General features: G+C 38.1%; 1 protein-coding gene across 1 annotated transcript in view; it reads right to left on the reverse strand.

The window, feature by feature from the left end:
• Positions 1–15,649, reverse strand: part of LOC134572042 (cyclic nucleotide-binding domain-containing protein 2-like) — a 259,641-nt gene that overhangs the window by 207,753 nt on the left and 36,239 nt on the right. Inside the window, exons 4-6 of the mRNA XM_063430831.1 lie at positions 7,750–7,861; positions 5,861–5,935; positions 3,023–3,114 (exon numbers count right to left, since the gene is read on the reverse strand). Of these exons, the coding sequence (XP_063286901.1) occupies positions 3,023–3,114; positions 5,861–5,935; positions 7,750–7,861 (279 nt within the window). The remainder of the gene's footprint in view (positions 1–3,022; positions 3,115–5,860; positions 5,936–7,749; positions 7,862–15,649) is intronic.

Consider the following 15,649-nt stretch of genomic DNA (forward strand, 5'->3'; position numbering starts at 1 on the left):
AACCACCTGTGTCTTTAACCCTTGCAGTAAGAGAAGAGAATGGCTTCTGTATGTCATGTATTAGACATAGCATATTACTCTGAGCAGAGGTAGAATGAAATATAACAAATGTTAAAGAAAATATAAATAAAATAAATTCACAATAATAATATAACATAACAACTGATGTGTGTAAAATTTCTATTTTATTTTTTGTAGCAAAAATCTGTATGTAGGTAACTGCTATATTCTTTATAATAACGGGCTGACTACAGTGAAGGTGTGTGCAAATATTAGTTTTTAATAGATTTTAAAGGGACACTATACGCACCAAGACCACTTCATCTCATTAACGTAGTCTGGGTCCCAGGTCCTTTAACCTTGCAATCGATATTTGACAAAATTCATGAAAGTCATGTATACCATGGATATATATCCATGATTTTCATTCATTTTGCCAAATATTGATTATTAATTGACTACATAAAAATGTTCTGCTATTCATGTTACATGTCACCTATTTTTGCAAATTGTTTGCAAAGTTCGAGTGGGGTGTGTGGTGGCTGAGCGTGTTTGGGTAGGGATTTGCTAAGTGTGATTCTGTGTTTGGTTTGGCTGAGTGTGATTGTGTTTATTGGTTGGTTCACAGAGTGTGATTGTGTGTATGTATGAGGCTGGCTTAGTGTTATTATACATGGGTTTTGGCTGTGTGTGAGTGTGGAGTGATTGGGGGCACTTCTCTAAGCATGGCAATCCCCTGTGCCGACGCTAACATGCTGGCCTGCTAGTGACAGTGTGCAAGAGGACCGCCTGGAACTCAATCTATGTCATTAGACCCTTTGTGCCACAGGCACACATGTCTAATGTTGAGGATCTCATTGACGTATAGGGAAGGGACCATATTTTTAGAGCTTTAAATTACAATCTATACATTTGTTAGCATTTCTGCTAGCACAATGTACTCAGAGAATTTGATGCTTTAATATGCACTTAAAGACAGACAAAAAGTATGTGAACCCTTTGGAATGATATGGATTTCTGCACAAATTGGTCATAAAATGTGATCTGATCATCATCTAAGTCACAACAATAGACAATCACAGTCTGCTTAAACTAATAACACACAAAGAATTAAATGTTGCCATGTTTTTATTGAACACACAATGTAAACATTCACAGTGCAGGTGGAAAAAGTATGTGAACCCCTAGACTAATGACATCTCCATGAGCTAATTGGAGTGAGATGTCAGCCAACTGGATTCCAATCAATGAGATGAGATTGGAGGTGTTGGTTACAGCTGCCCTTCCCTATAAAAAACACACACCAGTTCTGGGTTTGCTTTTCACAAGAAGCATTGCCTGATGTGAATGATGCCTCGCACAAAAGAGCTCTCAGAAGACCTACGATTAAGAATTGTTGACTTGCATAAAGCTGGAAAGGGTTATAAAAGTATCTCCAAAAGCCTTGCTGTTCATCAGTCCACGGAGAGACAAATTGTCTATAAATGGAAAAAGTTCAGCACTGATGCTACTCTCCCTAGGAGTGGCCGTTCTGTAAAGATGACTGCAAGAGCACTGCGCAGACTGCTCAATGAGGTGAAGAAGAATCCTAGAGTGTCAGCTAAAGACTTACAAAAGTCAGTGGCAAATGCTAACATCCCTGTTAGCGAATCTACAATACGTAAAACACTAAACAAGAATGGATTTCATGGGAGGATACCACAGAGGAAGCCACTGCTGTCCAAACAAAACATTGCTGCACGTTTACAGTTTGCACAAGAGCACCTGGATGTTCCACAACAGTACTGGCAAAATATTCTGTGGACAGATGAAACCAAAGTTGAGTTGTTTGGAAGAAACACACAACACTATGTGTGGCGAAAAAGAGGCACAGCACACCAACCATATAGTGGTGGGGGAATCATGGTTTGGGGCTGCTTTGCTGCTTTGCTGCGACGGATTGCTATCATTGAAGGAAAAATAAATTCCCAAGTTTATCAAGACATTTTGCAGGAGAACTTAAGGCCATCCGTCTACCAGCTGAAGCTCAACAGAAGATGGGTGTTGCAACAGGACAATGACCCAAAGCATAGAAGTAAAGCAACAACAGAATGGCTTAAACAGAAAAAAATACGCCTTCTGAAGTGGTCCAGTCAGAGTCCTGACCTCAACCCGATTGAGATGCTGTGGCATGACCTCAAGAAAGTGATTCACACCAGACATCCCAAGAATATTGCTGAACTGAAACAGTTCTGTAAAGAGGAATGGTCAAGAATTACTCCTGACCGTCGTGCACGTCTGATCTGCAACTACAGGAAACATTTGGTTGAAGTTATTGCTGCCAAAGGAGGTTCAACCAGTTATTAAATCCAAGGGTTCACATACTTTTTCCACCTGCACTGTGAATGCTTACATGGTGTGTTCAATAAAAACATGGCAACATTTCATTCTTTGTGTGTTATTAGTTTAAGCAGACTGTGATTGTCTATTGTTGTGACTTAGATGATGATCAGATCACATTTTATGACCAATTTGTGCGGAAATCCATATCATTCCAAAGGGTTCACATACTTTTTCTTGCAACTGTAACTATCCTTTTACATTAATTTGCACGTGTCTAGTAATTTATGCTCAAGCTTAGCCAATACATTCAGCCCTGACAGAGGATAAAATGTTGCGCCTATATATAATCTATGGATTTAATTAGTAAATGTGCAAAATAATCACAGGGTATTTTATCAAAGCTCCATTATTGCTGTGGAGTAGGTTATAGGGTTATGGAAGGATAAGTAGCTTCTAACACTACAGCTGCTGTGGACTATGAGTCTTGTCATCCTTATGAAGAATTTGGCTGCGGAAGATAGAATTGCCTGCAGCTGAAAGGGCAAGATGTCACGTAATTGTTTGCAAAGCTTTTACTTTGGATATTGATTGCAGTTTCACATAGTTGAGTACGCTTTCTTAAACACATATCTAGAATGCAGATGTACACCATTTATCTGTAAAATGAATAACTGAATAAATGTTTTTATTTTGTACATACCGTTCATACCATCCAACTTTGGCTATATTCTCTTGTATATTCACTGGGTATTCAGCATACGAGTTCACCGTAGCTCTAAGAGAAAGCATGGCCTGTAATATGTAAATAATATTTTTAACTGAATCATATCTAGAAATAAACACATTTGCTTTATCGGTAACCAATTAAATGGAACTTCAATGTTTCTTTGTATGCTACGTTAGCTATTGGAATGTAGAGATTCTAAAAGCAATTCATTGGAACGTTACATTTTGTTCCCAAAAGGTTCTTGATCCTGCAGTTTATTATGTACCAATTTATAGTTATAGAGCGCTACGTAGATATAAAATATAAACAGAGCATCTCATGATTAACAGGTTACACATATTATAGCTTATTTTCAATGGTGTAGATACCAGAAAAGTGACATTTCCTCTTTAAATACAATACAGATTAATTACAATGACAATTCATTAGCTAAGCTCAGGAAAAAGCTTCACTTGCAGAATTGATGATATAGCGCAGTTCAGGTTCCGTTGATGTCTACATGCCATCACAGCACTAGAGGATTAGTGCTGGGTGGATGATGACAAATTGCACATTGTGGCATATTTTCCATCCAGAAGCTATTAATTAATAAATTAAGTTTAAAAACGTGCAATATTACAAGCAAAACCTATGATCATGCTAATTCCTATATTCACTCCTTCTACATTTAAGAAATATTCATAGATTAACCTTATTCTTTCGTTAACCCTTACCCGTTATAGAAAAAGACAGACAGGGCTATTTGCTAGAGTAAGTGCATTTAAAATGTGTTTCTCATTTCAGATCAAAGCAGCTAAACTGGAGGCATAGCTGATTTAAAGAATTGTTTTATATAGGCTACTTTGACTTTAATTTGAAATTCACTGTGAATTCTCACTTTGAATAATCATGGGTGTCTATTCTTAGGTGGTGGGTGATGCATACCCCTGCTGTCTGTTATCGCTGCTTTCAATGATAAAGTAATAAAGAATAAAGTTTTAATTTTAACCCAAATAACTTTGAAAATGTTGTGCTTTCATCTTTGGAGCTGCCTATTGAATATATCATTGTTTTTCGGCTGACCACATAGCAGTGCTCCGGAGTGCAAGATTAGAGAGTAGCGAGACACACTCACAGCATTAGGTTGCATGTTTGTGGATGCCAGTGGCATAGTGAGCACCCTTTTATATGAATATTTAACAAAGTGTGCTCTACACAAGGTCTATGTCTGGTGTGATAATCATACCTTTAAATAAATCTTAAGCCAAAATACCTCTATAGCTAAACCAGCAAGAACAAATGTATTAACGTTCTACTTACAGAGCACATTCCTTACTTAGAGAACACGTTCCTTACTTACAGAATATGTTCCTTACTTAAAAAACATGTTCCTTACTTACAAAACACGTTCCTTACTTATAGATCCCGTTCCTTAATTACAGAACACGTTCCTTACTTAGAGAACACGTTCCTTACTTACAGAATATGTTCCTTACTTAAAAAACATGTTCCTTACTTACAAAACACGTTCCTTACTTATTGAGCCCGTTCCTTAATTACAGAACACGTTCCTTACTTACATACCATGATCCTTACTTACAAAACACGTTCCTTACTTACTGAACCCGTTCCTTACTTACAGAACACGTTCCTTACTTACAGAACACGTTCCTTACTTACAGAACACGTTCCTTACTTAGAGAACACGTTCCTTACTTAGAGAACACGTTCCTTACTTAGAGAACACGTTCCTTACTTAGAGAACACGTTCCTTACTTAGAGAACACGTTTATTTTTTTAGTTTATATATCCAGCTACACAGTTTGTTAATGCTGCAAAGTACAAATCCTGTGTGCACCTCTTGTATGGTAACCATTTTAAAATTAGGCATCACTACCCTTATTACTTTTATATTCATCACTTTTATATTCATTGCAAGTTATTTTCCTCTGAAAAAACTTTATGTCCTTAATGAGCCCATGCTGGTTCTCACCTGGCTGAGAAAAAAAAATTCTATGCCTTACACAGTAGTGCTATAAATTATACAAGGCATTCTCACCAAAGAACTGTTGTTCAAGCACAATTTTTAGTGCCAGTGCTGTTGCTGACAGGCAGAATGGAGCAGGCCAAGAGACATGCATCAATAGATTTATATTGGTTGAAACTGCACTTGGTCTATTTCAGACCAATCATAAGTAACAAACTGTGATTAAAGCATAGGAATGCGAACTCCTAACAGAGGCACTGATTTTAAATACCCAAAATCAGTTACCGTATATTTTTTTTTTTATAGAAAACAATTGTGATTAATCAATAGCTGAAGAGCTATGTATTGCATATGCTTGGCATACAGTGACAAAAACTGTGAATATAATAATGCATATATGCATGTAAACATTGTAGAATACACTGTAAAATGTATGACTAAGAATCAATGCAGTTTCAGTTCAGTAAAATGCAGAGAAGCTAGCTGATGTCTAGACATGCTATGCTAAAATGTCCTCATTAACAACTTGCGTTCCATCGTGATTTTTTGCCCTCTAGACAGGTATACTGTTTTTCCATAAATACTGGAGGAAAACAGATTCTGTGAATTCTGGTTTCAATACTGATTGACATAATCACAATTAATTAATAAGTGGCTGGTTCCTAAATGTTCCTAAACTAATCCACGCCATTCCTCCCCGCAGCTCGGACCATTCAGGAAGTGTCCAGGTGTGCCAACACGTAAACTAAATTAAAATATATAAACATATTGCATGTAGTTTAAGTAAGGCAAAGGCAAATAAGAATAAGAATGACGTGAGTCATTATTTGATATCCTTGACTCACCAGCTTTATTCCTTCTGGTGTCCTCTTCTGTGGTGGGCTTGACAGAATTGATTGTGCATCAGAACTGACGACCATCTGCAGAGAAAAACATGAAACACAGATAAAACTGGTATATTTTGAGCAAAGATTTATAAAGAAAACTATTATAATATATTTCTTGAAGCCAATGTTCTACTCAAAGTACAGATCACATTATAATATTTTGTTCTGCAGATTTTGTGCAAGGTGTTCTGGCTACCCAGCAATGGAAGCAACTATCTCAAACAGCTAATTTTAAAGAAGCTTAGTCTCTGAATGATAGAAAAGGAATCGTCTTGATAAAAAGAAAAAGTTGCCCTAATTATATCTTACTGCACTTAGAAATGCTCAACTCTAACAATAGGGTCACTCGGTTTGGATTACAAGAGAAGGGAGTTAGAGGATTAAAAGTAAGTGGGGGGCGAGTTAGACTTTTACGGTTTCAGAACAATGACCTAACGTTTAGGTCAGTATCCAAAAATAAGTCCCAAATTCACTGGTATGAACAAGCACTTTAGATTTATCAGAACTCAGTTGTTTACTGTAGCAGCAAAGCCTTTAATGTGATGACTAATAACCTTCCAATACTAAGAATCTAATTAAGGTATGTGGCAAAATTTGTTTTAGTTTTAATTATATCACGTATGAAGAATGGATCACTAAACTAATTTCCTTATTGAAGAATGAGTTGCCAAGCTAAGGCTATGCACATCGTTTGGATTCTTGAAAAAAAAAATTGTTAAGAACAACTGTTTTAAAACATAAAAGGTAGTGGATTATTGTAACCTCTTACTGGAAAGGCTTCTATTAATGAGTTAGAACTGGAGAGTCAGGTGTAGATTTAATAGGTTAAGATCAAGTGATAGTTTAAGGGATTATCATCACTCTATTAGGATATGCATCTTAACATCGGGCTAAAGAACTAAGACTAGTGGTTGTGGTTATTAAATATCAGATTAGGGAATACCACTAGTACATTGTATTCATTGGAAAACGGATTATAGTGGATCTAACCTCAGTTAGTAATGACAATAATTCTGACTTTCATTATTGCTATTAGCAGAATTGCTAACTGTGCCAATCATTAGGGTTTTTTTTAATAATGTAGTGTAGTTAAAAAGTTTTCTTTGTAGGAAAACACAGTTTTTTTTTGTTAGAGTAAACTTGCTGTGCTGGTCCCTCATGGTCAAAGTGTAAAAAAAATATAAAATAATGCTAAAACCGACTTACTATATATTGGTTAATCTTTCTGTGTTAACCATATCATGTATCTTGTACTTGACTTGCATATATTGGTATATTTTTTAATATTGCTACAAAAAAAACCTACCACTATTCCATTGCCCAATCCCCCTCTGTTGATGCCACTATCCTTAGCTGCTGGGGAAGGATGTCAGGGAGGATGGGATAAAGTGAAGACAGGGGCAGTATAACAGGAGGTCATGTAACCATTTGATGTTGTGTGTGCTGACGTCAAATGACAAATATGCACAGAATTCACAATAACCAATTCAGAACTCTTTTTCTGGGCTTGATAATGACTCCCTAATGACGCTGTCAGAGGTAGAGTTAAACTCTAAAATACTGCACATACAGACATCAGACACCACGACTACTTTAAATCTCTGAAGTAGTCATGGTGCTTGGAGTAACCCTTTCAGAATTTTCTTTAACAGACCACTGAGAACATAACATTAAATGTAATTTATTTGGTCCATGTCTTTCTTTCCACTTCTGCCATTGAATTTGTCTGGGACAGATTATTCGAGTATTGTTTATGCGTACAGATGCTCATTATTACATTATTATTTTTTTCTTTACGATAAATTGCATTTTGTTAAGTCTTAATATAAATTAGAAAGTACACATACCTCCAGTTTTGCTTTGAAATAGGAACGATCGAAGAGAAGATTGTCAGTCTCTGTCTCAAACCCAGCGTATTCACTGAATGACATTGGTTCAGACCTGGATGCTGCATAGTCTCTATTACAACAGAAAGAAGAACACTAGTCATTTTGTGCATTAGATATGTTATTCATGGTTAATAACCAAAGTGATAGTTACAAGGAACAAAAAAAATCTTGAAATCTCTTAACGTGCCAGTCCTATTCTTTGAAATTGGGTCTTGTGTTATTTATGGGTGCCGCATTTGCTTTGTAGCGTTGTATTTGTGCATATGCGGACTGTTATATTCTTGAATAGCTTGTGGTATTGTGTATGATACCTCTGAATGTGGGCTGTGTATGCATGTGAGACTGCTTGTGGAATTGTGTGTCTGAATATGTCACATTGTGTGTTTGGTGGTGTGTGCATCTGTGGGACTGGTGGTGGAATTGTGTGTCTGGATATGTCACATTGTGTGTTTGGTGGTGTGTGTATCTGTGGGGCTACTTGTGGTATTGCATGTGAAAGGCTGCTTGTTGGGGTGTGTGTCTGTGTGTATATGGATTGTCAGTGGTGTTGTGTTTGTAGGGAATGTGAATGTGTTTGCATGTGTGGGCTCTTTGTATTATGTGTATGAGGGGAAGGTTTATTCAGCAGCTCTGTGTATATCTAGAAGTGCTGGTTGCTACCCTGGGGTCCAATAAGGGTCAGACTTGCCAGGTAAATGTCAAGGGCAGGAACTAAAATAGATGCTGAAGCCTACTCTACTCCAGTGCAGATTCCCGTTTGCAAGTGTTGGAAGGAAGTGATGTGAGATCAATTCCTCTAAGTGCATCAATGTGTAAATTAAGGATTGTCCCTCACCACCTGAAATTTTAGGTTGCACTAGCAGATATCTAAAATCCACTCGGCTTGCTGATAGGCCAGAGTCTGTTTGTCTCTGGCAGCCTTGAGTGCCATGCAAAGCACCTCGATTGACATACATGGCACACATGTCGTAGGTTTCTTACCCCTGTTCTAGAACAATAATGCCACTTGTATAGTAATACATGTATATATTCTGATTTGCCAATAAGAGGTTAAGAAATGCCTGATGAACTCAGCTATATCAGCTATATCCTTTTAAAATGTACATTGAATATAGTGTTCTTACTATCATCACTCAAAATTGTGAAATCTCAGCTCTGTGCCAATGATGTCACACAATATCATATCCAATACAATGTTGAGTGATGTATGAGTATGTGTACCATCTGGATTAAATGATCTCATGAGAGATATGAGTATACATGAAGCCAACCAATAAATACGTGAGAGGGCAATGAAAGGGCTATTCACTAAAGTGGGAATTGTCTGGAATTCAAATTAATGTTAGTGTTAGGCCCAGAGTAGCTGAAATGAAAATAATAAAAAAAAAATGCAAAATATATCTAAAAAAAATGTAAATGTTTGCTCAGATATTAGACGATTTAGCAGTTGATCCAACAGGAGGCAAAATTACCTGTGACAGAACCGTCTGTCTATGGATTGCTTTTATTCTTCCTCCATTTGTCTGTTTGTTCGGTTATTCCCTTGCCTGTACAGTCCCAGTGTGTTCCCTTGTTTTATCCCGAAGAAATACCGAACGACCGACCGCCGGAGAACTGGCGTGTGCCGTCAATTGACCTACCAGTAGCAGGCATGTGCCGCCAATTGACCTCCTAGTAGCTGCCGTTAACCGCAGATTAATTGACTACCATTGGGTGTTCGTGGTTACACAGAGCTAACACACAGTGGCGGCAGTCTGCAGCTCACGAACGGCCAGAGGTGTTCAGTACCAAACTTATGGAACTGAAAACGGATACTTTTATTCATGAACACCGCTGAGCCGCCAGCCTTCCTGCTTCTGTCTTCGGCTGTTTAAGCGAACACTGGTTCCTGCAGTATTTAACCATGTGAATGCTGTTAACCCAGATAGCTATGCCATGGAGCCTATTCGTGTAATAAAATACTTTAGCTCCATGGCAATTGAACCGTATGTGTATGGTCTGAGTGCCATTCAGTAATAATGTGCGCTCAGACCTAAGCTATCTAGGGATATGTTACATGTATATATTTCAGGTAATAAGTGTAACATTGTATATTTTATTGTATTTTATTGTCCTGTAGTCACCACGTGGATAATGGAGATTTCCCTCTGTCCAGGGAGATAATTGGATTACTTCCCAATTATCTCCCGGATAGAGAGGAGGGAATTGTGATGCATTGTGGGAATGTTTTACCACTGTATGTCTGTCATTGGTACTTGTCTGTCCTGTGTCACAGTCTTCCATCTGGTCCCCTAGGGGAGTGTCCACCAGGTGGGAGACTTGCATAAATACTGGGCAGGTAGCCCTCAATAAGCCAGATTCCTGTTTTACCCTCAAAACTAAACCTCGTCTCGTACTTGGGGAGAATTATTACCGTGGGTTATTTTTTTGCCTGTTCCAGGAGAGGAGAACATCGTATGTTTCCAGTCCAGTGGTTCAAGTGATCATGAACTGCTGCACTCTTCGAAAGGTGAATCCCTTGACCACTATAATGGAATTTATCATTGCCCAAATATTTTTGAAAAATGCTTTATCGCAACATGTAGATTTTTTTATTTTACTTTTTTTAAAAAGGTCTACTTATTAGTAAAATATTAAAGGGACACTATAGTCACCAGAAAAACTACAGCTTATTGAATTTGTTCTGGTGAGTAGAATCATTACCTTCAGGCTTTTTGTAGTAAACACTGTCTTTTCAGAGAAATACAATGTTTACATTACAGCCTGTGGATACTTCCAGTGACCACTCCTCAGATGGCTACTAGATGTCCTTTCTGGGGCACTAAATAACCTTGCACATTCAGTGACTCCATCCTCTGCATGGAGACACAGAACTTTCCTCATAGAGATGCGTTTTGTCAAGGGCTGTGTTTGACTTGTGCAGGCTCTTCCCCTGATCTACCTCCCTGACAATCTCAGCCAATCCAATGCTCTCCTACGGGAAAGTATTGTGATTGGATCTGATCACTGCTTCTGATTATGTAAGCCAGGAAGGTAGATCAGGGGCAGAACCAGCACCAGCAGACTGGAATAAAGATAAGCTTTTCCTATATTTAGGGGGACAATGGGGGTCAGGGGTCTAGAGGGTGTTTTAACACTATAGCATCAGGAATACATGTTTGTGTTCCTGACCCTATAGTATTCCTTTAAATTAGTAGAACACTAGTAAGCATTAAACAAAGGCAACAATAAAGCAAAAGTGGAACATTTTCGACACACAGTGTCCATGTGTAGTTATTTATTTTAACGAACAGTCCTCAAATAAAGATCAAAATCTAGTTGTGTTGCAGTGTAGCTCACTTTCCAGAGCTTGAATATTGCTTGGCAATCTGTCTGCGACACATACTGTAGTAATAGATTTTCTCACCTAGCTTGTTTTTTAAACTAAAATGTAGTAAATATTCCAAAGTAGAAATGTTAGATCCACATCTCGTTCCTCGTAACAGATATAGTTGCTGGGGGGGGTTGCAAGAATATCTCGACACTTCTTTTCATTTGTGTGATATACGCTTCCAAAGAAGATGTGTTAGACGATTGGTGATAGTTGCTTTGAAATTTCACAGAGCAGAGTGTAAATTGTAGCTGCCCAGCAACAAATTATCAGTTTTATTCTGTTGTGACTTCTTTTCCGCTATACAATGAGTTATCAACATCTTTTGATGTTCCAAGTAATACAGTTTACTAAACTAATCCTCCTTTGTGAACAAATAGCGCTACGGGGACTTGAGAAGAAGAAAAGAAAATTGTATAAATCGAAATTCATCCTTAGAAATGTAAACAAATTCAGATTTTTTTTCTATTTGGAAGGATGTTTTTTATGTGTATTTTTTAATGATATTTATTAAAACTATATACTCAAATGTACATGTAAATTAAAAATGTCATATTCATCATGTCAGTGATTATTAAAGGCCAGAGAATAAGCACAGTGATGTGAGATTTCAGTATTAAATAAAAAGATTTTAAAGGATTGTTTATGAACATAATTCTGCACTGGGAGAAGGTGCATTAGATACGAACAAATCTTTGTAAAGAAGAATCAGGCTGTTCCTTCCAGGAGAGGGCAGAGAGAAGGGTTGGTTCAGTTTTACTCTTGAGCTTTTTTTCATTATTATGTTCTAGAGGTATTATGAAAGGAACACCATAGGGTCAGGAACCCAAACATGTATTCCTGACCCTATAGTGTGCAAATCACCATCTAGCCACCCTGGTCCCCTCTTGCCCTCCTAAATATAGTAAAATCTTACCACTATTCCAGTCTGCTGGTGCTGGCTCTGCCCCTGATCTGCCTCATTGGCTGACATAATCAGAAGTGGTGATCTGAGCTAATCACAATGCTTTCACATAGGAAAGCATTGGTTTGGCTGAGATTTCCAAATATATAGGAATGTCACTTGCCAGGGCTAACTGCAAATCTAAATGTGTAACTCAACTGGAGATTCAGTAGACTAGTAGGGAGTTTATGGTACGAAATCTACTATATGTTGGTAATGCGTATAGGCTCAAAGTAAAATATATGTTGGGTCTGTGATCTTTAGCAATACAGTTTTTATTCTTTAATTTTTCACTTGAGATGATGTGAGGAGCGATTTACTGGCAATGAAGAATTGTGAAGGGAATCGTAACTGCACCTTTAAGGCCAAAACAGCTGGGATAAGAATTTCTCCATTGTAGACCTAAATTATTCAACATTCTAATCTCTTCACCACAATTACAATTTTATTTAAGTAATTCATACGTCATGTGGAACATTTTTTTAATATAAAACAAATGATATGCATTCCAAAATCAGCATTCTCTTAAAAAAAAAAATACATTTAAAAATTAAAAAATAACTCTCGTTTTGGACCATTATCTGGGAAAATGATACATAATTCATTTTCTGCAGTTTCAGAGTGTAATGGTGTTATGGAGACAGGCTCAGGTACTGAGGGTAGTGGTGTTGTGGAGACAGGCTCAGGCACTGAGGGTAGTGGTGTTGTGGAGACAGGCTCAGGCACTGAGGGTAGTGGTGTTGTGGAGACAGGCTCAGGCACTGAGGGTAGTGGTGTTGTGGAGACAGGCTCAGGCACTGAGGGTAGTGGTGTTCTGGAGACAGGCTTGGAGACTATGGTGAGGACTAATAGAAAGCTGTTGTTGTTGGGGGGGAGGGGGTCTATCATAAGAGGTGTGGAGATGGACAATGGTGGTCTTGTGAGATGTCTTTCCAGAGCTACTGCTCACAGAGACAGGAAACATATTTGTAATATTGTTAAGCGAGCAAAGCAGGAAAGGGAATTGGATGTACTTGTCCATCTAGGGACAAATGACTTGGCTTGCAATGAGGTTTCAGAGGTAAAGGGAGTTTTTAGTGTTTTTGCCAATGATATACGGCAGGTTGCTTCCACACTGTCATTCTCTGAAGTTCTGCCTGTGCATAACACTCAGAACGACAGGCGGATGCGTATTAGGGACTTTAACTTGTGGCTTGGTGAATGGTGTCGGTAGCATGGATTTGGCTTCATTTCTCATGGTAGCTCTGTTTGGAATGGAAATAAACTGTACAAAAAAGATGGTTTGCATCTTTCTCAAAAGGGAACAAATATTCCCAGTGAGCAGTTTAGAGGTTTTGCTAGGATGTATTTAAACTAGGAGGGGGGGGGGGGCAAAAGGGGGTGATAAAACATCAATCCAATTGCCCCCCAAAACAAGGACATAAGGTGCCTGTAGCAAGTGTGTTAAAAACTGATAATCTTAGAGTCATGTCTACAAATGCTCGCAGCTTAGGGAATAAGATGCATGAACTTGTGGCAATAATGGCAACTGATAATGTAGATTTAGTTGCTGTTATGGAGACATGGTATAATGAGAAAAATTACTGGGACATAGCAATACCAGGGTACTCTTTATTTAGAAAAGACAGGGAAGGCAAGAAAGGGTGAGGGGTGGCCCTGTATGTGAAGGATAGCATAAAATCTAGCCTTATAAAAGTCAGTGAGGCGAATATAGAGTCCGTTTGGGTTAAGTTAGAATTTTGTAATCACACAGTAACTCGTGTAGGTGTGATTTATAGGTCCCCAGGACAAATAGAAGAGTTAGATAATCTACTAGTTGAGGAAATAGCTAAAAAGAGCCGCGGCTCTCGCGAGATTTACACTGTGAGCTGACAGAAGAGCTGAACGGACCGGCGGAGGAGGAGAGAGCTGACAGGAGCTGCAGGAAAGGTAAGTAACATCTCTCTGCAGCCCCCACAGCCCCCAGTCTGTATTATGGCAATGCAAATTGCCATAATACAGACAATTGACTCGAGTATAAGCCGAGTTGGGGTTTTTCAGCACAAAAAATGTGCTGAAAAACTCGGCTTATACTCGAGTATATACGGTAATTATAAAAAAAAACTAGAGTGAGGAAGACAGAATGATCTATAAGATTAGGCCGAAAGAGGCTAAGCAAGTTATAAGAGCTTTCAAATCACACACAGAAGAGAAAATAGCAGTCAGTGAAAAAAGGGGACAAAACGTTTTTTAGATACATAAATGAGAAAAGGGAAGTAAAACAAGGATTAGTTAGATTAAAAACAAAAGAAGGAAAGTATGTAGAAGAGGATAAAGGTCTAGCTGACTGACTCAATTAATATTTTTGTTCAGTATTTGCAGATGAAAATGAAGGAAAGGTTTGGAAAAAGGATAAATTAGTAATTAGTAATTTGTTACATGTGAGTTTACAGAGGAAGAGGTTCTATTTCAACTGTCAATAATAAAGACAAATAAGTCAATGGAACCTGATGGAATACACCCAAAACTATTAAAAGAGCTTAGTGGTGTACTAGCAAAACCATGAACAGATTTATTTAACCAATCATTGATAACAGGAGTAGTCCCAGAAGATTGGAAGTTAGCGAATGTTGTGCCCACTCACAAGAAAGGTAATAGGGAGGAGTTCGGAAATTAGAGGCCAATAAGCCTTACTTTAGTAGTGGGGAAAGTAATGGAAACCATGTTAAAGGATAGGATTGTTGAACATCTGAAAACACATGGATTTCAAGATCAGAGACAACATGGGTTTACTTCAGGGAGATCATGCCAAACTAATCTTATTGCTTTTTTTGATTGGGTAACTAAAATTATAGATCAGAGTGGAGCAGTAGACATTGCTTACCTAGATTTCAGTAAGGCTTTTGACACCGTTGCACATAGAAGGCTTATCAATAAACTGCAATATTTAAGTTTGGATTCCAATATGGTTGAATGGGTAAGTCAGTGGCTGAGTGACAGACAACAGAGGGTTGTAGTCAATGCAGTTTATTAGAAGCATGGGCTTGTCACCAGTGGGGTACCTCAGGAATCTGTACTTGGACCCATTCTCTTTAATGTTTTTATTAGTGATATTGCAGAAGGTCTTGATGGTAAGGTATGTCTTTTTGCTGATGATATTAAGATATGTAACAGGGTTGATGTTCCAGGAGGGATAAGCCAAATGGCTAATGATTTAGGTAAACTAGAAAAATGGTCAGAGTTGTGGCAACTGACATTTAATGTGGATAAGTGCAAGATAATGCATCTTGGACGTAAAAACCCCAGGGCAGAGTACAGAATATTTGATAGAGTCCTAACCTCAACATCTGAGGAAAAGGATTTAGGGGTGATTATTTCTGATGACTTAAAGGAAGCCAGACAATGTAATAGAGCAGCAGGAAATGCTAGCGGTATGCTTGGTTGTATAAGGAGAGGTATTAGCTTTAGTAAGAGGGAAGTGCTCATGCCATTGTACAGAACACTGGTGAGACCTCACTTGGAGTATTGTATGCAGTACTGGAGACCGTATCTTCTGAAGGATATTA

Source organism: Pelobates fuscus, chromosome 1 (genome assembly GCF_036172605.1).
Source record: "Pelobates fuscus isolate aPelFus1 chromosome 1, aPelFus1.pri, whole genome shotgun sequence".
NCBI lineage: Eukaryota > Metazoa > Chordata > Amphibia > Anura > Pelobatidae > Pelobates > Pelobates fuscus.